General features: G+C 40.5%; 2 protein-coding genes across 8 annotated transcripts in view; one reads left to right on the top strand and one right to left on the bottom strand.

The window, feature by feature from the left end:
- Window positions 1-272: 272 nt before the first annotated feature.
- EXTL2 (exostosin like glycosyltransferase 2) lies at window positions 273-23,162 on the bottom strand. 7 transcript variants are annotated; one of them, XM_047870401.1, is made up of 7 exons: window positions 22,133-22,294; window positions 21,852-22,033; window positions 21,461-21,622; window positions 18,880-18,957; window positions 5,978-6,405; window positions 5,265-5,335; window positions 273-2,351 (listed from the first exon to the last, which is right to left on the bottom strand). In XM_047870401.1, exons 4-7 carry the CDS (start codon window positions 18,882-18,884, stop codon window positions 1,863-1,865), a joined length of 993 nt encoding a protein of 330 aa, XP_047726357.1. In that variant the 5' UTR covers window positions 18,885-18,957; window positions 21,461-21,622; window positions 21,852-22,033; window positions 22,133-22,294; the 3' UTR covers window positions 273-1,862. The 7 variants fall into 7 exon arrangements, with proteins under 7 accessions (XP_047726357.1, XP_047726360.1, XP_047726358.1 ...); XM_047870404.1 differs by lacking the exons at window positions 21,852-22,033; window positions 22,133-22,294 and adding an exon at window positions 23,007-23,162; XM_047870402.1 differs by lacking the exons at window positions 21,852-22,033; window positions 22,133-22,294 and adding an exon at window positions 22,326-22,578.
- SLC30A7 (solute carrier family 30 member 7) overlaps window positions 22,696-23,164 on the top strand; it is an 81,967-nt gene continuing 81,498 nt past the window's right edge. Inside the window, exon 1 of the mRNA XM_047870398.1 lies at window positions 22,696-22,947. Coding sequence (XP_047726354.1) covers window positions 22,868-22,947 — 80 coding nt within the window. The 5' untranslated portion in view covers window positions 22,696-22,867. The remainder of the gene's footprint in view (window positions 22,948-23,164) is intronic.

The raw sequence follows: 23,164 nt of genomic DNA, 5'->3' as shown, positions 1-23,164 counted from the left end.
GAGATTGACTTTCGCTTTGTTATCATATTTGCTCTATAATGCCTGAAAAGCATGACATGATTAACTTATGTGATGCCTCCGACAAGTTTGAGAACACAAAATGGGAAATAAAATCTGGGAATATTTTCCCACTGAAGAATCTCCCCCCACCCCGCTCCCCCTAGAGAATGTAGCTAATGCCTCTGCCTTACCCTGAACAATATATTAGAACATTTAGCAATTGTAAAAATACCAACCACAAAAATGTGAGTCTGCTTAATTAACAGAACATCTTCATGGTAGAAGTTGATTTTATTTATCTGCCAGTGGAATCCCAAGAGGCAAAAAAATCACTACCAAGGTTGACCAAAGCAGATAATGAACATTATAGATTTTTAGTGAGGTTCTGAGTTCTACTGGCTTTATCTGACTGCATTAAGACACATACACATGCCAAGGTAAAGAAACAACATGTACTGAACTGATTGCACAAAGACTTCATTGTTGGAACATTAACCATGATTATAACAATGTTTTCACAGCTTTGCAATTGTGAGAATATAATGACATTATGGGAGAAGAAGGGGGAAGAAGAAGAGGAGGTGATGAAGCTTAATTAAATATTCCTTGCTACTAGTATGAACAAGGACCCAAACACGGACACTGTGTGGAACACAGATACTAATTCACGCAACAGAGTGAGCAATTCAACAATTTACTGATGCAGACTCTGTATAAAATTCCTCTGCTATGATTCAGTTCTCTTATTTTTTTCCTGTATCCATGTAATCAAAATTTCATCATGATGAATGGTGCCTCGAGTCTTTTTTGGGGGGAAATTAAAAGCAGCAGCAGCAGCAGCTCTGAATACAAGAAATTAACTTTGTGTATAATACACGTAACTTCAGTATCCATGAGGTAACCTATGCCCTAACAACAAATATCTCTTGACACCAAGGGTTTTAACTTTTGCCAGTTCCAAATTAAAGCATTCTTTTAGAAGATTATTTTAGAAGTTTCTTAAACAACAATGCATGGTTTATGTAAAATATAAGAATCAATGTATACTCTCAAGGTCAGATTCAGGGCCAAAATGCACTACCTGAATCTAGTAACACATTTACTCCTTGCTGCATATAGGTTGCACATGAGAAACACAGGCTGCAATTTTCTGTGATCCATGCACTAAATGTTCACAAAAACCAAGTGATCAATGAGACATCCTTCAGCTACTAAAATGAACACTTCCAGTCACAACAGACTTATCAATGAAAATAAAAGCAGTGATTGATGCATCAAAACCATGCCAGGCCGAGTTAGTGCTGGAAAGACCACAATGAAAGCATGGTAGTCATGAGTTTTCTACTTGTTTTTATAAGGGATTGAGATTATCCTTGCCTCACATGGCTTTTCTCTACACCACAGGCTTTTGCTAACGAGGCATCTCAGGCTTCAAATGAAAACAATCATCCTTTAATGAAAAAGCTGAGAAATGCTTCTCTGGAGTTTCTGATCCTGGAGACAACTTGCAATAGGTCCTTAAGGCAAATGCCATGAGTCAACGAAATTGTAGAAGTCTAGAAGTCTCAGAATGTAAACATTAAAATCGCTGGCCAAGGAGTTCTCTCTGCGGATGAAAACTCCTCACAAGAAGACCTATCTAGAGAGTACCAGCTTCTTGGCTTTTGAAGTTCATGTGACTTTTATGTCCTAGAAGCACTGTACATTTTCTCCTTTGTAGAGACTTCTGTAGTGGATAAAAGTTCATGATGTTGCTTAAAAAAACAAAAACAAAAACAAACAAAAAACCCACACCAATTGTAGCGCAGAGAAGCTACTCAAATACAAAGCAGTTTTGAGGTTTGATTTTGTTTGTTTTACTCTCATATTTTACTTTTGTGGTTGGCATATGGAAAACCAAACTGAGAAATCATAATGTTGGAGTATTTTAAAGGCATGCTATCATAGATATCAACAAGCTTATTTATACAATAAGATCTCTGCAGGAAGTGCTCAGCTCGATGCCACATTCCAGGATAGCCCCCGTTGGTTTCTTTTTCTAGATTGCCCATGTTTACAGGTTTCACGAATACCCCTGAAGTCTTCCCAGTGTGTTTGGCAATGATAAAATTCATGGCAATATCATCACAGTTTTGGGTTTCATCTATCAAGGCATGGACAGCTGCAGGTTGCCTCTGAAAGAGGTCAAGGTATTTGCTATTGAAGAATGAGGCTCCAATCAGCACCAAAGAGTACTGGTCACCATTTCCAAACCCCGGTGTTTGCAGTTCAAAACCTCCATAACTGTAGATACCTGATGAAGTAGAGACATGCTTTCTAGGAACAAATCCTACAATTTGATCAGGAAATTGCTGAAAAGATGGAAAAAAGAACAATTAAGGGTGGCATTTCTTCAGAGCAGACATGGTAAAAAAGGCAATTATTTATTACAGAGAGAATTGAACTGATTTATCAACTTCATTTTATTCCTGGTTTCTACATCTCAATTTCATCTGACTCCAGGCAACTTGATAAATCTATGTCCTGATCAGTTGTAGGTCAAATTCCATCGCAACCCAAATACCTAACAAAATTTCTAGCCTTACAAATGTTCTTTCAATTCAAATGATATCTGATATTAATAAATTCTAGTCACTAAGGAGTCTCGTTCTTTAAAGTTTGCTGCAGAAGAAGCTGACTGTATGAGTGCTATTCATTACAGCAGATAAAAAGATACAGTGTGATTATTTTGAAAAATGGTTTTAATCTCTTAGGAGTACATAAAATTATGGATCTACATGTATGATTCTACTGTTTTTCCATGTTGATTTCAATGTTTTTGAAAGTCACTGTTGATCTTAAATAATGTTATATTTTTCTCCCTTTCAGTTTGGGTGTTTCCTTTTTAAAAATATGAGAAAAAAAAATATGAGGTGTCTGGGTGGCTCAGTTGGTTAAGTGCCCGACTCCTGACTTTGGCTCAGGTCATGATCTCACAGTTTGTGAGTTCAAGCTCTGCCCTGGGCTCTGCACTGACAGTGTGGAGCCTGCTTGGGATTCTCTCTCTGTCTCTCTCTGCCTCTTCCCTGCTTGCTCTCTCTCTCTCAAAATGAATAAACTTTAAAAAAAAAAATACAAGGAAAACTATATAACGAGATGTCATCAGGATCTTTGAAGAAAAGATAGCAGTAAAACAATAATATTAAGATGAGAGTAACTAAAAATAAAAATCACCAAACCAGAGAAAACCAGTGAAGCATGGAAAAGAAGTAAGAATTTAGAGAGTTAAAAGGTTTAGTTCAATCTCATAAGTAATTTGTGTTTCACTCACTTACTGAACAGACATTAAACGAGGGACACACACAGACACACACACACACACACACACACACACACACACACACATCAGGTGGGTTAATTCCCATTTCAAAAACTGCACAGTCTGGGGAGAACATGATCCAGATATGTGAACAAAGGATTCCCATACTATGAGATGCTTGTACACACAGTTGGGTAAACCTCTTGGAAGCACCGAGGACAGGGTGACAGCTGTATTGCTGGGAGGCAAAGTGGAATAGGGGGTCGATGATAAAGGACGGGAGGCTTCCGAGAGGATGTGCCATTTACCTAATCTAGGAGGATGAGTGAAGTTCCACAGATGACCAGAGGAGGAAAAGTCACAGCACTAAGCAGATAAATACAAAGGCCTGATAGATGTCCATCCCAGCCTTGCCTGCCTCTCTCGTTCACATCACTACACCATGCAGGGCACTGATGGGACTGACTTTGGGAGTCGGGTTACCTTGGGCAATGGATTGAAACTGTTCTTGCTTGTTCTTCTATGAAGAAAACCTAAAAATCATATTTGTCCATCTTTAATTATGGTTTACTTGGATTGTTCTAATTAACCATGGTTCTATTTACCCCGACCCCAGACATTTTAGGTAAATTGATGTTCTACCTGAAATAGAAATTTCACAGCTGGAGTGTTACATTAGAATTTTTTGCCTAAAGAGCTTTTATTTACAAGGCTGGAAAAAGCGCTGATGGGGGAAAAAAAAAACTTGTTGATCAGTATACTCAGCATGAATTTTGAAACTGAAGTTTTGAGAGCAGTGGTATCTACAGGGTAGTGTGAGCACTTACCATTAATATCTAATGTTCTTATATCCCAAGTAGCTAATTAAGAAGAGGTACTACAGTGCAAATTATACCAGTATTGGGTAGCACAGTGTTTAATTATTTGACACAGCTCAGATTATTGGTATGTGGTTCGTTCTGGTTTCAGGTAACTGTACTGCAACTTGTTGTGTTCTGAAGTTTGTTTGTTTATTTTGAGTGAGAGAGAGATTGAGAGAGAGAGAGAGAGAGCATACACGTGTGCATGGGGAGGGGGGCAGAGAGAAAGGGAAAGTGAGAATCCCAATCAGGCTCCATGCTATCAGCGCAGAGCCCCATGAGGGCTCTCTCTTGTGAACTGTGACATCATAACCTGAGCCAAAATTAAGAGTTGGATGCTTAATCAACTGAGCCACCCAGGTGCCCCAAAGATTTTGGATACTACATGGTACTTTTATTTATTTATTTATTTTAAGTAGGCTTCATGCCCAATGTGGGGCTTGAACTCATGACCCTGAAGTCAAGAGTTGCATGCTCTACCAACGGAGGTGGCTGGGTGCCCCTGAACTACAACTTGTAAAAGCCAACTACTATTAACACATATTCATGAGCAAAGAGTTGTTTTTACAGAATGACAAGAAATTTATGTCTGTTTATTCCAGCTATGATTGAGGAAAAGACCTACATAAACAAATAAATAAAATGGCCACCACAATGATGCACTGGAATTTCTGTTATCACTAATTTCTAAAAAGGGGTTCCAGAATTAGGATTAAATTTTGTCGGTGTAAAGTGCTTTCTTTTAAAGCAAGTTATATACAATATTAATACAGAGATACACTTCTCTTTTGAGATACAGATCTGTGGCCTTGTAGAAAATGTCCCTCGATTCCAGTCTTGGCTATATCAGATAGTTTCCTCATTGTTCTCTGGAAAGTAGTTCCAGCTCTTCTCCCCAATATACCAAATATAAATCAAATACAGATAAAAGATAACTTAACTTGCAGGTTGGCTTAACTGAACACAAAAAATCTTGATTACCATGCACCAAACTTTTCTTTTAGATAAATAGTGTCTACACTGTTTGAGGTGACTCCCACATTAATCCACACTACCCTGGGTAGACCTTCATGCTGAGGAGTTCGTAAAGGAAACAGCAACATTACCTGCCAAACCGAGAAAGCAAAGACAAGGTCTTGGGCACTAATTAGTGTGTCATCATCTACCATTAACACAGCTGAAACGAGAGAGAGACAAATTTGAATCCAACAGTTTGGAAATGAAAACAAAACTAGTATCTAGACGGTGTCTAGATAGATCATTCAAAGGAATACTTTTCTGGACAAAATAAGTGAACAAGAAATGTATTCTTGGAGACATTTGTCTTGTAGAAAAAGTGTGTGTTTGAATTGTAATTGATTTCATAATTGCCTGACCGGGAAATGATCATGCAGTTATCAACCACTATCCTAGAAATGAATGATCACGCAAATAAACAAGACTGGGGGTCTTTTAAGCAAATTGCAATGCTCAAAAAACTGCTCTGAATGGGAGGAAAAGGGAGGTGGCAAAGAAATACATTAAGCATAAGCTGAATGCCATTTTACTACTTTCTCCGATATAATATGTAATTATAGTGTATCTTCTTTCACAACATTAACCTCTCTGTCACTGTTGCAAGACGTGTGATTTCTTCCCAAGGAAACTGCTTCTTGACATCTTGAAAATTGGCCCCTTAAGTTTTTCAAAGTGTTTTCTTTTGATTAAATTTTCCTACTTTCTCAGCATAATTAGGACAGAAGGCCGGAAATACACATGCCCGCCTCCCAGCTCCGGTTAGCTGCAGCCCTTGCTGGCTAAGAACCCAGCTGCAACTCACCATTGGTTTCCAGTTCAGGAAAGACCTGGAGTCGATTTCTCATCCTGTTTGTTGTCTGTAGTTTGAAGATCACAGGGATGGGGTGAGGCCCTAGAGAATTCCATAACTCATCCGGTCCCTTCTCCCCAATGTTGTTCCATACCACGATCACTTTATGCAGGTGTGGCACTGCCTGATAATGATTTAGAAGTCTCAGTAAGAGGTCTGTTCTGTTGTATGTCTGCATTATCAGAGTAAAGGAATCCAGGGTGGACTTGCCCGGGGATTTTATTTCCCTACGCAGAGTGAGCATCTTGTCTTCTTTAATATTTGGAAGTAAAGTGGTCAGAGCCCCAGCTACCAGCAGCAGCACAAGGATGGCCACCAAAGAGAAACGAAGCACTCGAATCCCCATCACTCTTCCAGGAAGTTTGCAGATGTGGCAGCACCTGGAATAGAAATGGAAATAAAATACAGAGTGTTAGCATTCTTACTGGTTCCCAGGTTTTTGTTTTTGTTTTGTTTCTTTTTGAGAGAGAGAGAGGGCACACGAGTGAACAGGGGAGGAGAAGAGACACACAGGGAAAGAGAGACAGAGAGAACCCCCAAGCAAGCCCCATGTTCTCAGCACACAGCCCAATGTGGGGCTTGAACCTGAGAACCACGAGACCATGACTTGAGCCAAAATCAAGAGTCAGAGGTTTAACCGACTGAGCCACCCAGATGCCCCTTTGTTTTTGCTTTTTTAAGGAGGACAGAAGTTAACTTTATTTTAGTTGATTAAAAATTTTTTTAATGCTTATTTATTTTTGAGCGAGAGAGACAGAGCATGAGCAAGGGAGAGGCAGAGAGACAGGGAGACACAGAATCTGAAGCAGACTCCAGGCTCTGAGCTGTCAGCACAGAGCCAGATATGGGGCTTGAACTCACAAACCATGAGATCATGACCTGAGCCGAAGTTGGATGCTTAATCGACTGAGCCACCCAAGCGCCCCTATTTTAGTTGATTTAAATTCACAGTTCTCCAGGCCTCTTAAAGGTAAAAATAAAAGGTACAGTGAACAAACCTCCTGGGCCTGTTTGCTTTGCAGTTATGGACAAAAGATCATCTACATAGAAGCCGAAAGAATTAAGCAGTGCCTTCAAAACTTTGTCTTCCTTTTAATGTGAAATATTTGGAACTGAGATTATTTTTTCAAATGGGATTACATTTCTCTTAGTAGTGTACTAATTCTTTAAATAGCTTTACTGAGATATCTTTGACATAAAAATTGTATATATTTAAAGTGTACAATGTGATGTTCTGCTATGTGTATACTGCTGACCCTTGAAGAATACAGGTTTGAACCACATGGGTCCACTTAGAATGTGGAGTTTATTCAATAAATATAGCAAAGTACTTTCAATGGACTTTCTCTTCCTTATGATTTTCTTAACAACATTTTCTTTCTTTTGGCTTACTTTATTTAAGAATACAACATATAATACATATACAAAATATGTGTTAATCTACTGTTTATATTATGGGTAAAGCGTCCGGTCACCAGTAGGCTATTATTTGTTAAGTTTGGGGGTAGTTGAAAGTTACGTGTGGATTTTCGACTGTGCAGGGTGTTGGTGCTCCTACCCTCACATTAAGGGTCAATTATACTTCAGTGCACAGATTTAAACTTACTTTTGGTAGCAAACTTTTTTCCAAATGAAATCATTTGCAGAACCCTAATATAAGAAACAGATGATGATGGTAGTAGCAGCAGCAACAAACAATTACAGTGGGTTTACTACTTATCAGGTCCTGTACTAAGAGCTGCACATGTCATAATATGTACTTACTCGCTCAATCAAATAGACAAACAGTTATAAGCACTTATTGTGCCAGGCACTGTTTTCGGTTCTGTGGATACAGTAATGAATAACATGGACAAAGTCTCTGCTGTTAGAAGGAGAGGAAGCAGTAGAAAGGGGCAGACAAAAAGTAAACTCAAAGATAATTTAGAATAGTGGTAATGCAGAGAATAAATCAGAGTGGCATAAGCAAGGACCAGGTTATCAGGGATCTTATCAGTTGATGAAGGAATATAGATTTGTTTTTAAACGTTTATTTATTTATTATTTATTTATTTATTTTTACATTTTTTTTCAACATTTATTTTTGAGAGACAGATCATGAGCGGGAGAGGGGCAGAGAGAGAGGAAGACACAGAATCTGTAGCAGGCTCTAGGCTCCCAGCTGTCAGCACGGAGCTGGACGCGGGGCTCGAACCCATGAACCATGAGATCATGACCTGAACCGAAGTCAGATGTTTAACTGACTAAACCACCCAGGAGCCCCTAAACGTTTCTTCTGAGAGAGAGAGAGAGAGAGAGAGAGAGAGAGAGAGAGAGAGAACAAGCAGGGGAGGGGCAGAGAGAGAGGGAGACACAGAATCCAAAGCAGGCTCCAGGCTGACTGCTCAGCATGGGGCTTGAACTCATGAACCATGAGATCATGCCCTGAGCTGAAGTCGGACACTTAACTGACTGAGCCACCCAGGCGGCCCTAGAGTTTATTCTAATTGAGATGGAAAGCCATTATAGGTTTCTGATCAGGAGAGTGACAGGATCTAGTTTATTTTTTACTGTAGCCTGGGTTAAATATCTTTCTCAATATTACGAAGCAACTAAGAAATGGATGTGGAATCTACACCTGGGCAAATCTGCTGCCAGAGCCAGGCTGTTCATCATTATGAGCTAGGAATATACTGCTGAATTTCAATTCGGGTTGAAGTCGGGGAGGGCTTTGGAGCTTCCAAATCACCCTGTCTCACAGTACATGAGGGTCAGGAGGTAGTGTAATCAGCTATGTACTCCCCTATCCCTCATGGTACCTGAAGGATGTGCTTAAGGTGGCTACAGAATAGTAGGTGAACCCCCGATTCGTGTGGCCTGGATACTCATTGGCCAAACACATCTGTCTGCTCAGACCTCTCATTCGCTTACGTCAGAAAAGGCTGAATCTCACAAGCAGTTTTACAGAGATGTGGAGCTTTGATTTCCTAGCCTCCAATACAGTTTCACTCTGACCCCTGCCGCCTCCTTTGGGAGCACTGCTGACTTTCAGTTTTTGCTGTTTTGTATTCTTCTATTTCTGCTTCTGATTCCAGACTTCCTTACTTCTCCACAAGCCTCCATAAGCCTGTGAGGGAAGTCCTTACCGTGCATTTCGGCAGCTGAGCCTTCCTATACATCTTAGCATATATATATCCTAGATCCATTTGACTGTTCTGTTCAAGTACAAAAGCCAGAAAATGAGGAAAACAGATATTCCTTTAAAGGACTGAAAACAAAAATCAACCAGACATTTCTAAATACTTAAAAAATTCCTTTAAGAAAAACATAGATTTTAGAACCACAAAGAATGAGGTTTCATTATTCTTGATGACTTTAATGGATCCATAGTCTATCCTTATTATATTTTGGTACGATTTCTCTTCTTAGGCTATACAATAAATGAATACTCTCATCCATTCCACAATACAGACAAATATGATAAAGCTAGAAGAGACTTCTTACTGCTCCCTCACAGCTGTGGTATGTTAACTGTACCAAGCCACTGTCGCTGTCCTTCTCTGTGTAACACTGCCTCTGTACAGTTGGGTTTTTGTTTTTTTGTTTGTTTTTGGTTGTCTCCATCTCCTTAGAAAAGCACAGTGTTTGTGGATACCTAAGCTCTTGACTTCACACCCTGTGGTTTAACTCAGCATGTGCTGCCACACTACCATTCCACAGGCAATCCTGACACTGTGGTGTAAATCATCCCATCCTACAGATTGGATTCCCACCGAAATCTCACTTTAGTTTCCAAGTGATGTTCAGTCAACCTTTTGTTTTTCATTAAGATTTAGCAGCGGTGGAATTCAAAGGACAATCCCATTCTCGTGATCTTGTTTCACGCGGTAGAGTGTTTTCTAATTGTAGAAACGATTTATATATAGTTCAGCAAGGACATAGAGAGACCATATAGTCCATGACTTTAACATCTCCCTTTGAAGTTTATGAGAATGGGGAATGGAGAATTCCAAGGGGGGTGGGGAGGGGCATACGCTCCATGATTGTACAGTGGGCGGAGGCATGTGCAAGCAAAGAAAGAGGTTATTCATAAGATCAGGGGGATGGTCATTGTCATTCAGCAGCTCTCACTTTTCAAAAGTCCAGATCTGTAAAGCAATGTTACCTTGTAGTAACCTTTACAGAGATTTTTCAAAGATACTCTCTCCAGGACCTTCTCTGCAGCCTGTTCTGTTAAGAAAAGCAATTTTGTGTTTCTCCTTTTATCATGGCCTCACTCAAGAGATGAATAAAATGAATTTACTTTTGAAATAACCTTAGCTTTACTATGATTATTTCTTCAAGGACAGTAATTTAAGGCTTTAGAATACAATGTTTTCATTACATGCACCCTCTTACTAAAACACATACTATTAAAGTAGTCAACCAAAAACCATTATGAATTAATAATCTTGGTTCAAAGGCCTTGAAAATCCTTCTAATATATTGAATCAAAAGGCAGGTCTCATAAAACATATTTTCAGTTCTGCATAAAAACGGCTAGTATAAACAACGAGAGCGAAGAATCATCCAGCAACTGCATTAAAATATACCCTGATTAAAATCTTTGTGTTCATTTTCCACAGCTGACGAGGAATAGCATATTGTAAAACTTACACAGAAGTGTTTCTAGCTTCTGAAGTAGACACATAACTATCTGGCGTTTTAGTCTAGAAAAAGTAATGAAAATTAATTACTGTAGCCTACTATAAATATACATTGTCAAAGACACTCATGAGTATTTCACTTTTGTCTAGACTTTCAAGCAGGATTTATCCCCATGCCCATCATAGAAATTTCCTCAGATAACTTCTAATCCCCTATTTTACCTGTATCAAAATGTTGTGGGAGATATGAATAATTTATCTTTAGAAATACAGTGTAAATATTTCATGTGGTATTTATTAAACAATGCAACCCAATAAGCTAATGTAAGATTTTTAATCTGTCTAGAAAAGCAAGAACTTCAGGGGCGCCTGGGTGGCTCAGTCGGTTAAGCGTCCGCCTTCAACTCAGGTCACGATCTCGCAGTCACTGAGTTCCAGCCCCGTGTGGGCTCGGAGCCTGGAGCCTGCTTCCAATTCTGTCTCCCTCTCTCTCTGCCCCTCCCCCATTCATGCTCTGTCTCTCTCTGTCTCAAAAATAAATAAATGTTAAAACAAAATTAAAAAGAAAAGCAAGAACTTCATAGACCGCAGTGCAAGTGGCACGTGTGTGCTTCGAGAACAGGTGGAGTCTAGAGCCCCACTGCAGGCCCACCAGAAACAGTTCCAGATCTGTTCGGAGAGGAACGAGGAATTCACTGGCTATCTGGATTCCAGTTTATGGCTTTCTTCTGTTCTTTTTCTAGAGAAATAACTTATCATCTAATTCACAGCTTTGAGCTTTGAACAGGAGATACGAGAAAGAACACATCTGGATGGTCTACATCTTCTGTGCAAAGAACCAAGAAGGTACCTCCTAGCTCTCTTGCCCTTAATTCCTACACCTTCTTCTTAGGTTTTTTTTATTATTTTTTTAAATGCCTGTATAGATTTACTGACACCTTGTCTCATTCTAAAAGGGATCTGACAGCTCTTAGACTATTCCTCCTCTGCCTTTCTCCAATCCATGACTACAGATTAAATGTGACCTTAATAAACACGGTAAATGTCAGCATAACACAACAAAAAGTCCTCCTCTTCTCCTGATTATCTGAAAAATCAAAGATTCCCAAATGGTATTTTTTTGCACATATGTTGTTAGTTCTTCATAGGTAGAGAGCACATCCGTTTGGTTATTTTCATATTGTTATTCTAGCATCTTCTACACCAGGAATTTTCAGCTGGGGATGACTTTGTTCTCCAGGTGACATGTGGCAAAGACCAGAGACATTTTTGACTGTCAGGACTGGGGAGGAGATGCTATCGAGTGGGAAGATGTCACGGTTGCCGCTAAACATCCCGCAATGGACAGGACACCCCTCCAAAGGGAAGAATTATCCAGCCTAACATGCCAATAATGCTGAGGTTGAAAAACCCTGCTCTACATATATTTTACCTAACAAGACCTACTTGAACATGATTGGGGGAAGGAATGCTAGCCAAGTGGCCTCTGAAAACCCCAATGCTTTGGTTATGAACCATAAGTGATAAAGCCATGGCTCCAAAGCTGCCCCAATATTTATATGCTTTACTGCACAAACACATAAACTCAGAAAGCTGAAAGAGAGCTCAGAGCTCTCCTAAGTCAACTTCCCTATTTCATTAAGAACCCAAGGTTCAGCATAAGGGACTTGCCTAGGTTCATGCAGCTACATGCGGCACACCAGCAGCAGAACCAGGGCAAGAATCTAGACCTCCTGATGGCACAGTCCGTGGTGACCCTTTCCACTGTGTTATGGTAAATTCTGCAATCATGTATCAAAAAATCAGTACGCAAGACTGTCACTGTCTGTAAGATAATATAAAAACTCATACTTAGTATGCTGGAGTATTTTTTTCCAACGTAAGATTTATTTCCAGGGTGCCTGGGTGGCTCAGTCAGTTAAGCATCCGACTTCACCTCAGGTCATGAACTCGTGGATTGTGGGTTTGAGCCCTGTGTCGGGCTCTGTGCTGATAGCTCTGAGCCTGAAGCCTGCTTCAGATTCTGGGTCTCCCTCTTTCTCTGCACCCTCCCCTGCTCGCACTCTGCCTCTCTCTCTGTCAAAAATAAATAAACTTCAAAAAAAAAAAAACCCAACAAAAACAAAACAAAAAGATTTATTTCTTATACCATAAATTTCACACACTTAAAGTACAACTGACTCTCAAACAACACAGGGATTAGGAGCACCAACCACTCCACCCTGCACAAAAATCCACGTATGACTTTTAACCACCCCCCCCCCCCCCCAGACGTAACTACTAGTAGCCTACTAAGGAGCCTTAGCGGTAACATGAACAGTTGATTAACACATATTTTGAATGTTATCTGTAGTATATACTGCATTCTTACCATGACATTAGCCAGAGAGAAGGAAATGTTATTAAGAAAATCATCAGGAAGAGAAAACCCATTTATAGCACCGTACCGTATTTATTGAAAAATATCTGCGTGAAAGTGGACCCGTGCAGTTCAAACCCATGTTGTTCGAAGGGTCAACTAAAAGGTTCAGTGGCTTTCAGTATATTCACAGAACTGTGCAACCACTGCCACAATCTAACTTTAAAACATTTTCAACACCCCCAAAAGAAACTCCAGACCCCTCCATTAGCAGTCCCTTGACATTCTCCTTTTCCCCAATCTCCCCGCCAGCAGCAGGCAACCACTAATCTACTTGATCACCATAGATTTGCCTCGCCTGGACGTTGCATATAAATGGAAATCGTACAGTATATCACCTTTGTGTCTGGCTTCACTCAGCATAATGTTTTCAAGGTTCACCCATGTCATAGTATACATCAGGACCTCATTCATTTACTTTTTTTATTGCCATGTAACGTTCCATTCCCGTACAGATAGAACACATTTTGTTTACCTGTTTATCAGTTGCTGGATACTCGGGTTGTTTCCAGTTTGCTATTATGAATAATGCTGCTCTGAACGTTCATGGACAGGTTTTTATGTGAACATGTTTCCATGTCTCTTGGGTATATACTTAGCAGTGGAGCTGTAGGGTCACTATGTCAGAATCTTAAAAAAAATTTTTTTTAACATTTATTTATTTTTGAGAGAGAGAGGGAGAATGTGGGTGAGTGGGAGAGGGCTAGAAAGAGGGAAACAGAGGATCTGAAGCAGGTTCTGCACAGTGAGCACAGAGCCCAATATGGGCCTCAAACTCATGAACTGTGAGATCATGACTTGAGCCAAAATCAAGAGTCGGGTATTTAACCAACTGAGCCACCCAGGTGCCCCAGAAATTGTTTAATATCTGAGAACTGAACAGCTTTTGGAAGAGTATTATTTGAAACATTAAAAAAAAATCTCTTAAATGTAGGTAGAAGATTAAGAAAGTAAATAACACATAGTTTATAAAGCAACAGTTGCACATTCTCTAATGCGTGTCTCTCAATGGACCAGGAAATTTGAATTCTCAAAAACCCACTATTCAGTGGGATATTTACTTATATCATCTACCAAAATTCCTTAGAAGGAAGGCTGCTAAATGTTGAATGAATAATTCTTTTCTCAGGGCCAGTTCCTTCAGACTGAAAAGGCAACGATTATCCAGACAGAAGATGAAAACAAATATGCCAGAGCATAGTATGAACAAAGATTAGTTATGTCCTCTGACTCAGAAAGTAGAAACGCAGTGAGCAGCCTGACGTTGTACATTGAGAAGCTGTCATTTTCATTTTGATGCCACAGATGGCAGAGGAGCAATAATTATTCTGCCATTTCACTACTAGATTTGCCTCATATTGTACAGATTGTTTTCTCCTCTGGTTCATCCTCCAAAATATGTACTTGCCTAAAAACTGATGATTATAGAATATAGATGCTCAGAAAAGGGCCCGCGGCTGCCAAGAGATAAAATCATTTCCAAAGTGGAATGCAGAAGCCAATTCAGAACCTGGGCTTTCCTTCCATGAACATGTGACAGGGGTTGGAAGAGGCGGCTATGATGCAACTGATAAGCAGCCTCTGACCAGGTTCATGGTCACATGGACACATATTGCTCAATCTGAGGCAAATTCCAAAAGGACTCTTCTCTTATGATATCCGACAGTTACTGTGCTGGCTTAGGACTCCATGTGTTGGTACATGCTATTTTCACTACCTACAAAGCCCTTCCTGGTCCCCACCTGACAAACTTCTACTCCCGTCTGTCCCCTGCCAAATATCTTTCAAAAATCCCGTCCCCTGCGAAGGTTCCTCTCAAGCTCTCCAAATCTTAGTGCTCCTGGGAACTGAGAACACACCGTCACAAGGCTTTGTTTCCAGGTATTACGACCATGAGCTATGCTCCCTCTGGAGTGTGACATTATCTAAAGGGCAGTTTCTGTTAGTCTCTGTAATCCACAACAGCGCCTGGCCCATTTCAGTAAGTGCTTCCAACTCTTTATGGTTAAATGACACGGGGGGAATCTATGTTTAAATTGTCTTCAACAACACAATGGATAAGAAATGCCTGAAACTAACAGAATGAACTTAAATTAAATGTAAACAAAGGCCCCCTTAAGCCTATACAGTACCCAAGAAAGCCTACCCTATGCAAAAAACCTGGGTTATCCCCCATTTGGCGACTAGAACAGCCAGGTATGAAATGTGGTCTCAAGCACAAGCCACCTTTCTACCATCAGTTCTGGGACCAAGCTACCTGATAAATACAAGATGTCCCACAACTCTCATTTCTCCCCCACATCTTTTCAAAGATATTCTGCATTGAAATACCTTTGTACATTCTTGTTTCCATGGAAGCTCTAGGAGAACACCCAATTTGCCTTGGGGGAGTCATCACTCGTTAGATAAGATCACCCTTGTGAATTTCCCCAAACCTTTAGGGACTAACAAAAATCAGAAGCTATATGACTCCATCTGGCAGGCACTATACACGATTAACCAACAAACAATACAATCTTACCTAGCTGAGAAATGAAAATTTAGTTTCGATTCAGAAACTGACAAAAAAAAAACCAAACCCTTAGACTTCAGGACAATTGGCAGAAAAAGAAAACTAAGTGAGAACACTGCCCCCAAGTGTCATTCACTATTGCCCAGAGTAAGCCTCTTGCATTATAATTTCGAGCCACGCAAACTAGAATTTACTTCATGGCAAAACATAGAATGCTAGAAATAGTACATGAAGGTCACTTTTCTTCAAAAGTCTTTTCCAGGTGTTCTACGGTATCCTGGGAAGTTTGGCTGTTAGTATTTTCCCCATATTCAAGAAATTCATTCTTTTCACTGGTATTTTTTTTAAGTGCCACACCACTTTTCTCATCCTTTTTCAACTTTTTATGTTTATTCATTTTTGCAAGACAGAGAGAGACAGCACAAGCAGGGGTGGGGTGGAGGGGGGGGGAGGGACACAGAATCTGAAGCAGGCTCCAGGCTCTGAGCTGTCAGCACAGAGCCCGACGTGGGGCTTGAACTCATGAACCATGAGATCATGACCTGAGCCGAAGTCAGATGCTCAACCGACTGAGCCACCCAGGCACCCCTCCTTTACCAACTTCTATTCTCTACTTCCTAAATGATTTTCCCTCACTTTTCCTCCTGAAGAACCCATCTGTTTTTACAAGGCTCTTCTTAACTCCCATTACTTTCTTCATAGGTCTAAATACATCAAAATAAGTTAAGTTATTTTGTGTTATTAATAAATATTCTGTATTTAGGAATAGGAAAAACTGGAGTGGGAATAGACTTATAGTCATAATAAATGATAAAAGTGTCCACAGTGTCAGATTCATCTTGTGATCATGCTGTATTTATGATCAATGGTACAGTGTTCTGAATGGACCATTCAGATGACCACAATCTAGATCACCTGTGTCATGGACTGGCTGCTAGCATGAACATGATTAGTCTTTTTTTATATTCACAGTCTAACTGCCGACATATATAAGATCCCTGACAGCCAATTTAAAGCCTGTCTTTTAGAAGGCATAGTCCTGCAGTCACTTCATTCTGAAACTGTAGTTCTGAAACAGACATGCTAAAGCAGATTGATAAAGAGCTACCTTTACTGCAAGACCACATTTGAATAGGTAGATGCTGCAGCTACAGGTCATTTCTCACTACAAGCTGTAAGCAAAGAATTTCTGTACTGGGTACACTGAAGATCAAGTCCTTCTGTAGGCAGCCTGGCTGAGTGAGCCATTCTTTTATAGGTAAATCAAGGTTGAGTGAATACCAAGGGCAGCATTTAAAATAGGGATAACAGCCAATAAGTACCCGTGTTTCCATTTCCCTCTCCAATCCTACCCCATATCCATAGCAAAGGTTGCCCAAGAGTCCTGGCATTTTTTTTCCTCCTAAGCCTCTACAAAAGCATCATATTCTTTTTAATACTTCCTCAGACAGCTACTGTCAATTAACTGGATTTACTTAATCATCACTCATTTAAGAGGACATAATATATAAATATTATGTGTAAAGTTTTTTTAAAAGTACTGCCTCCTTTAATACAGCCATTTGTTAGGGAGGCAGACAGTGAGGTCCTCTCTACCCTCAAAGCGCACAGGTTATGCTAGATAAAATTATGCTAGATAAAAGTTTGTTTTAGCCTTGCAGCCTTCTCCCGGAACTGCCAATTAATTGTAGCTATGATGAAGATGATGATGATGTTTGGAGATGACCAATTCCATGGACATGTATTAGGGTCAGGAGCAGGAATGGCTTTATTTCTAAGAGGAACATCCACAACTTGTAAGGATCCAAGGAGTCAATGCATCCTAAGAAGAAAGCCTAGAAATAGAAAAGCATTTTTAGCTCAGTACAGTGCCATGCAAAATTAGTTCCAGAAATGGGTCAAAAAGAAACCAAGTACATCTGCAAATGTATTACTTTTACCATTCTAGGATAAGAGAGCTTTTCATTTGAACTTCTGTTTCAGTCACAAGAAAATGGAGGGAAGGCAAGACTGTCAGGCAACAGATCTCTGGAATATTCTATGGAACCTTCTTTCTGTTACAAAATACTGGTTTTCAGCAATAAACTCACATTCCAAAATAGCTCTCTAAGAGAATCAGATTTCATACGTATGAATTATAATTCATAAATAGTTTCAGATATCAAACCTAACATCAAAGCAATCCTAATTCGTATAAACTTTCTAACATTATTAGAGGAAGGCCGAAATACCATGGTAAATATTCATCAGTCAACATTTACAGGCCCCTCCCACCTGCACCAGACTGTCAGGCCCTAGGGATGGTAGTGCCCAGACCACCCAGTCCCTGCCCTCAGGGAGCTCAGCAACAGTAATGAAAATCGGCAGACCTCTGCCTTCTGTGTGCTACAGAATACCTCAAATCGGCAATGTTTCAAACTTTAGAGAAGGAAATTAAAACGTATCCACCCCCATTTTGTAGATGGGATAGCTAAGACTGAGCATGTTAAATGATTTTCCCTGAGCACAGTAGGTCCCACCAAACTCCAAACTCTCACACGTGAGTCACTTTGTATTTTCAGTGTCCTCTGCACAGTCTCTTATCTTCAGCTTTGTTCTAGTACCAGAGTATTTCAACTATATGGGTATTGGCTTTATTCTGTAAGCTGAACTATTTCAATGGATAAGACTAAAAAGAGGCCTTACAGTATTTTCTAACAGACCCCGGCTCAAGTAAGAACTTTTATTTCCAAGGAAACAAGAGTACCTCTATAGGAAATCATTTTTCTCAGATAAAAATATTGGTACTACACTCATGTTCACAGCAGCATTACTCTCAATAGTCAAAAGGTGGAAGCAATCCAATATCCACTAACAGAAGAATGGATAAACAAAATGTGTTATATACATACAGTGAAATATTATTTAGCCTTTAAGAGGAAGGACATTCTAACACATGGATGGATGTGTTAGAATGGCTACACCATGGATGAATCTTGAGGATATTATGCTAAGTGAAATAAACCAGTCACAAAAAGACAAATACAACATGATTCCACTTATATGAGGTATCTAGAGTAGTTAAATTCATACAGATAAAAAGTAGAATGGTGGTTGCCAGGGGCTGGGGGAAGGAAGAAATGGGCAGTTGGTTAATGATACAGAGTTTCAGTTCTGCAAGATGAAAAAGTTCAGGAGATTGGTTGCTCAACAATGTAAATGCTCAGTACTAAAGTATACACTTGAAAATGGATAAGATAGCAAATATTATGTGTACTCCACCACAATTAAAAAAACAAAAAAAAATACTGGCACTTACCTCATTATGGTAAAGTTTTAATTTTTTAAAAATTTCCTTTATGGCTTCTGTAATTGATAGGAACAGGATCTCTTGGCACTATTAGGGGAAATCAAAGAATTTTCTGTGATGTTTTTGTCAGTCATCAGGAGATTTTTAAAACTGCTTTTAATGCCATTGTCTATAGGCTTCAAATTATTTTTAGAAATTAAAATTAGGTGTTCTGTGTTTTAAAAGTTACATTTAGGGGCATTCACTTTTGAATGTACCTTCTCTGTAAAGAGAGCTTTCCTACTATTCTTACTTTCGAATCTTATATTCTAATAAACTTTTGTCTGCTGCTCAAAAAATAGATAGATAGATAGATAGATAGATAAATAAATAAATAAATAAATAAATAAATAAATAAATATTTAGGCAGTGAGATAGAGAATGTCTTCCTGTGAGGTTGCAGCTAATGCTGCTGTATTTTTGTCTTCATCTTTGGGACGTATGCAGAGGCAGAAAAAAAATCACATCATCCTACCTAATGGGTTTGCACAACTGAAACCTATATGCCATATATATGTGCCATGAAGCAAAACCATGGAATGCAATTTGCACTTATGCTCAATTTCTAGATTTTTAAGAATCTGTAGTTTTATATACCATCACAGTTTCTTTTTTCACTCGAGGTTCACAGGGCATTCAATTTGAAGCATCTAAAAAAGCATGGGGTCTAAATTGGGCTGCAGATAAATGCCAGGGTTGATCACTGAGGAATGACGGATGGCATCCTTCCTATTCCTTACTGACAACTGTCTGAAAGGAGCTGGAACCCTGACTGGAGATAAGCGTCTGCCCCTTTATTCCTCTGCTTTCATTTCTCACAGTCCTCACTCACATGTCTGAGAAGCTGGGGGCTTTCTCTGTTGCTTAGTGCAATGCAATTAATTAGTGGAAGAAGATCTAAACAAATGTTCAAAAGTGCAGGATAGGAATCTACTTATTAGTTTTAAATGTTCATTACTATATCTATTTTATAACCTTAAAAACCCATTTAATCTTTTAAGACATGAAGGCATTAAGAATTATGGTTGGAGTCTTTCAAAATCCTGCCTCTGTAATGACCACCTGAATTGAGCTGAAGAATCATTTTTTGGTTTTCTGAAATAATGTTCCTTCATGATACAAGTTATTGAAGGGACAATAGGATGGCTGGGACAAAAGGCTTGATACATACCAAAAGACTCTCTGAGTGACAGTTGTGTCCCTTTGCTACACCAAGGGCATACCTTGTACACATATTAAACATCAGACAATTCTAAAATCCTAGACTGATTTGCCTGCCACCCTCTCTCCTCACATCAGCTTCTTCTTCCCAAAAAATTCTTCTGGGGAAAGAACTTTTGACTTAATTGGCTTTTTAATTGTTTCCCTCCAACTGTCTTGTGTCCAGCACAGAGCCTAGCAGATAGCAGACAATAAATGCTGAATGAAAGAAACTAACTTTAACTTTGATAGGACAATATATATCGGTCAACATATATAGAAGAAATATTTCAAGTGACAAAAGAACTGAGACACAAACATTTCCCACTCCTAGAACTTTTCCTGATTTAACTAGTGTCCAGTTTGTACTTCCAACAAAATGACTTTAGTATTGAAGTTGGTAATCATGCCATCCAAGACTGAAAGATGTGAAGTAGGACTGTCACTTTTTGAAGGGAGAAGGCCCTCACGGGAATATCTGTATCCTTCCGGGTGGGGAATGGGGCACCTGGGGAGTCCCAGGAAACCATTGTAACTGAAATCAAACTTCAATTTCTCCAACTTGTATTTGAAAGGGATAATGCAGATTTCTCCATAAACCAGCTGAGAAATTTCTTATTTGTAGCAATATAGGATAAAATGCAGAATTTATTTTCAAAGGCAGAATACAAAAACACAGGTTCAAATTGCATCTGACCTTGATGAATTAAGAGAACACTGGAAATCAGTTACTGAAAGCTGGTTATTTGCATACATCTCCCCCTCCTCTCCCCACTTGATCATATTGAAATAAAGCCGTTTGGAGAAAAACCCAATTACCATGGAAATACTTATCTTTAGCCTAGTTTGCACCCACTTAATGTTTGCCCAGCAGTGCAGTAGGGTAAAATTCAAAGTCTATGGCTAATATAAAAGCTTCCTAAAAAATATATGTAAATTCTACTGATTAAGAATATTTCTATGTTTAAGTTAAAATAATGAAATATATGTCCAAAAAGGCAAAGAGAAAATACTCTTTCCAGAACTTAATTTCTGGAACCTAGATGTTTTACACAGCAATTTTAATTAACATGAACACTGAATAAAATTACATTTTCAAAAATATAGCCAACGAATCCCTATCTCACTCACGCACAAAGTTCCAAGAACCAGAGCAAAACATGCATATATCCTTACTGCAAAATTTTTTTTTTAATTAACATGAACACTGAATAAAATTACATTTTCAAAAATAAAGCCAACGAATCCCTATCTCACTCACGCACAAAGTTCCAAGAACCAGAGCAAAACATGCATATATCCTTACTGCAAAAATTTTTTTTACCACAAAAGCATTTTGCTATTTCCTTACCTCGAGTGCAGACGATTGCAGTGTGGACAGATTTACTTGCTTGCAGCCTGGTTCTCATAGAACGGAAGGGGCCTCTCGCTTGCTCATTTTTTGTTTTTGTTTTTGTTTTTTTCTAAACCCAGCAGCGTGCATCCACCCAGCCTCATTCGCTGGACTGATAACCTGGAAAAAACACCGCCCGCAAAGTGAGCGCCTGAAGCAGGGGACAGTCCCCGGGTGGCCGCCCCTCCCTTTCGGTGACGCTCCACTTCCTGTTAGACTAAAAGGCAGTTCCCAAGAAGCTCCGTTTTGTAGTTTCTAGCCCACTTCCAAAAGCCAGCCCTCCTTTCTCGCATTTCTTCCCCAAGGTAACAACTTTTAATCATTCACGTGATGGACCACCTGACCTCACCCAACCAAACAATTTTCCGGAAAGGCGCCCGCAGGAAGGTTCCAACCACTGTGGGTGACTGGGGCAGGTCCGAGGGCTCGTCTCCCTGCGCCCCGCGAGCACTCGCATCCCACCGACCGGCCAGCTCCTCCAGCATTTCCCTCAAATGCGCAGGGCGGCTCTGACAAGAATTACAGCCGCGGCTGCGGCCCTCAGGATGACCTGGAAGTGAAGAGGGACCTGCACGAACTCGAATTTCGGGTGGTTCGCGGGCTGAGATTGTCCGGGAAGCAATGCCTTACCCAAACCTCAATTCCAACACGGTCTCCTAGGAGTTTCCTTTAAAGGGCGTCTTCTGATACATTAAACATTCTTTAGAAAGACACTTATTGATTGCTTCCTACTTGGCAGTATGGAAGGCCAGGCGCTGTTTTGGGGGACCGGATTACTAGGATTTGGGTGCCCCAGAGTTCACCCAGTAACACCATCACTTACGCTTCCTGCGGGCTGGCAGCAACGCGTTCTGGGTTTTAAAGCACTGCTACCTAAAGCACCGGGACTTAGTTAAGAGGGGGCAATGGTGAAAGGGCAGGCGCTGGACACCAGCGCATCCGGGAACATCAGTGGTAGGCGGTCGGGGTGGGCGAGAGCAGGCTCTCAACCAACCAGCCATCCCAGTCTGCGGGTCGCCACCTCAGGATTTTTTCGTTCCATCCCAGGCCAGCGCCTTAACTACCTACTAGTTGCCACCTTTTTCCGCCCCTACAGCGCCCCCGCCGTAAGCTCCGCCCCTCACCGCGCAGGTCCCGCCCCCCAGCCCCGCCTCCCCCCTTCGCGTCCCAGGACTCGTTGCGCGGCCCGGGCCGGAAGTCGGCGAGTTCCCGGGTGTGTGTCTGTGTCTGTCTGTGTCTCGAAGCGGCACGCGGCCCGGGACAAACGCTGGGGAATCCCACCTGAGGCGTCGCCGCTGTCACTACCATCACCCACGGAGCCACTACTAGAGGGGAGTAGACCCGGCCCTTCGCCGGGCAGAGAAGATGTTACCCCTGTCCATCAAGGACGATGAATACAAACCACCCAAGTTCAATCTGTTCGGCAAGATTTCGGGCTGGTTTAGGTGCGGGGTGATGTTTGTGCGGGAAGGGGGTATCCGGACGTAGGGGAGAAGGCCCAGACCTAAGGATGGCCCGAGATCCAGGGAGGGGAGCATCAGGGACACCTTCCTTCGCTGTGAGGAAAGGAGCGTTTGGGCTGGGAGGGTCTTTAAACCGGGACCCATCCTCCGGGTCCTGGCACCCCTTTGACTCTCCCGCCTCTTCTCCACTTTTATCACT

This window comes from Prionailurus viverrinus, chromosome C1, assembly GCF_022837055.1.
Source record: "Prionailurus viverrinus isolate Anna chromosome C1, UM_Priviv_1.0, whole genome shotgun sequence".
In the NCBI taxonomy this organism is placed as follows: Eukaryota; Metazoa; Chordata; class Mammalia; order Carnivora; family Felidae; genus Prionailurus; species Prionailurus viverrinus.
The sequence above is the reverse complement of the archived record's forward strand: the minus strand, read 5'-3'. Positions and strand labels throughout refer to the sequence as shown.

What these genes read in the sequence shown, in the direction of transcription:
- EXTL2 (XM_047870404.1), bottom strand. An exon ending in TCCTGAACTGGAAACCAATG is followed by an intron (nt 5,336 to 5,977) that starts GTGAGTTGCAGC and finishes CTCTCGTTTCAG; the next exon opens with CTGTGTTAATGGTAGATGAT. An exon ending in TTGCTTTCTCGGTTTGGCAG is followed by an intron (nt 2,352 to 5,264) that starts GTAATGTTGCTG and finishes CCATCTTTTCAG; the next exon opens with CAATTTCCTGATCAAATTGT.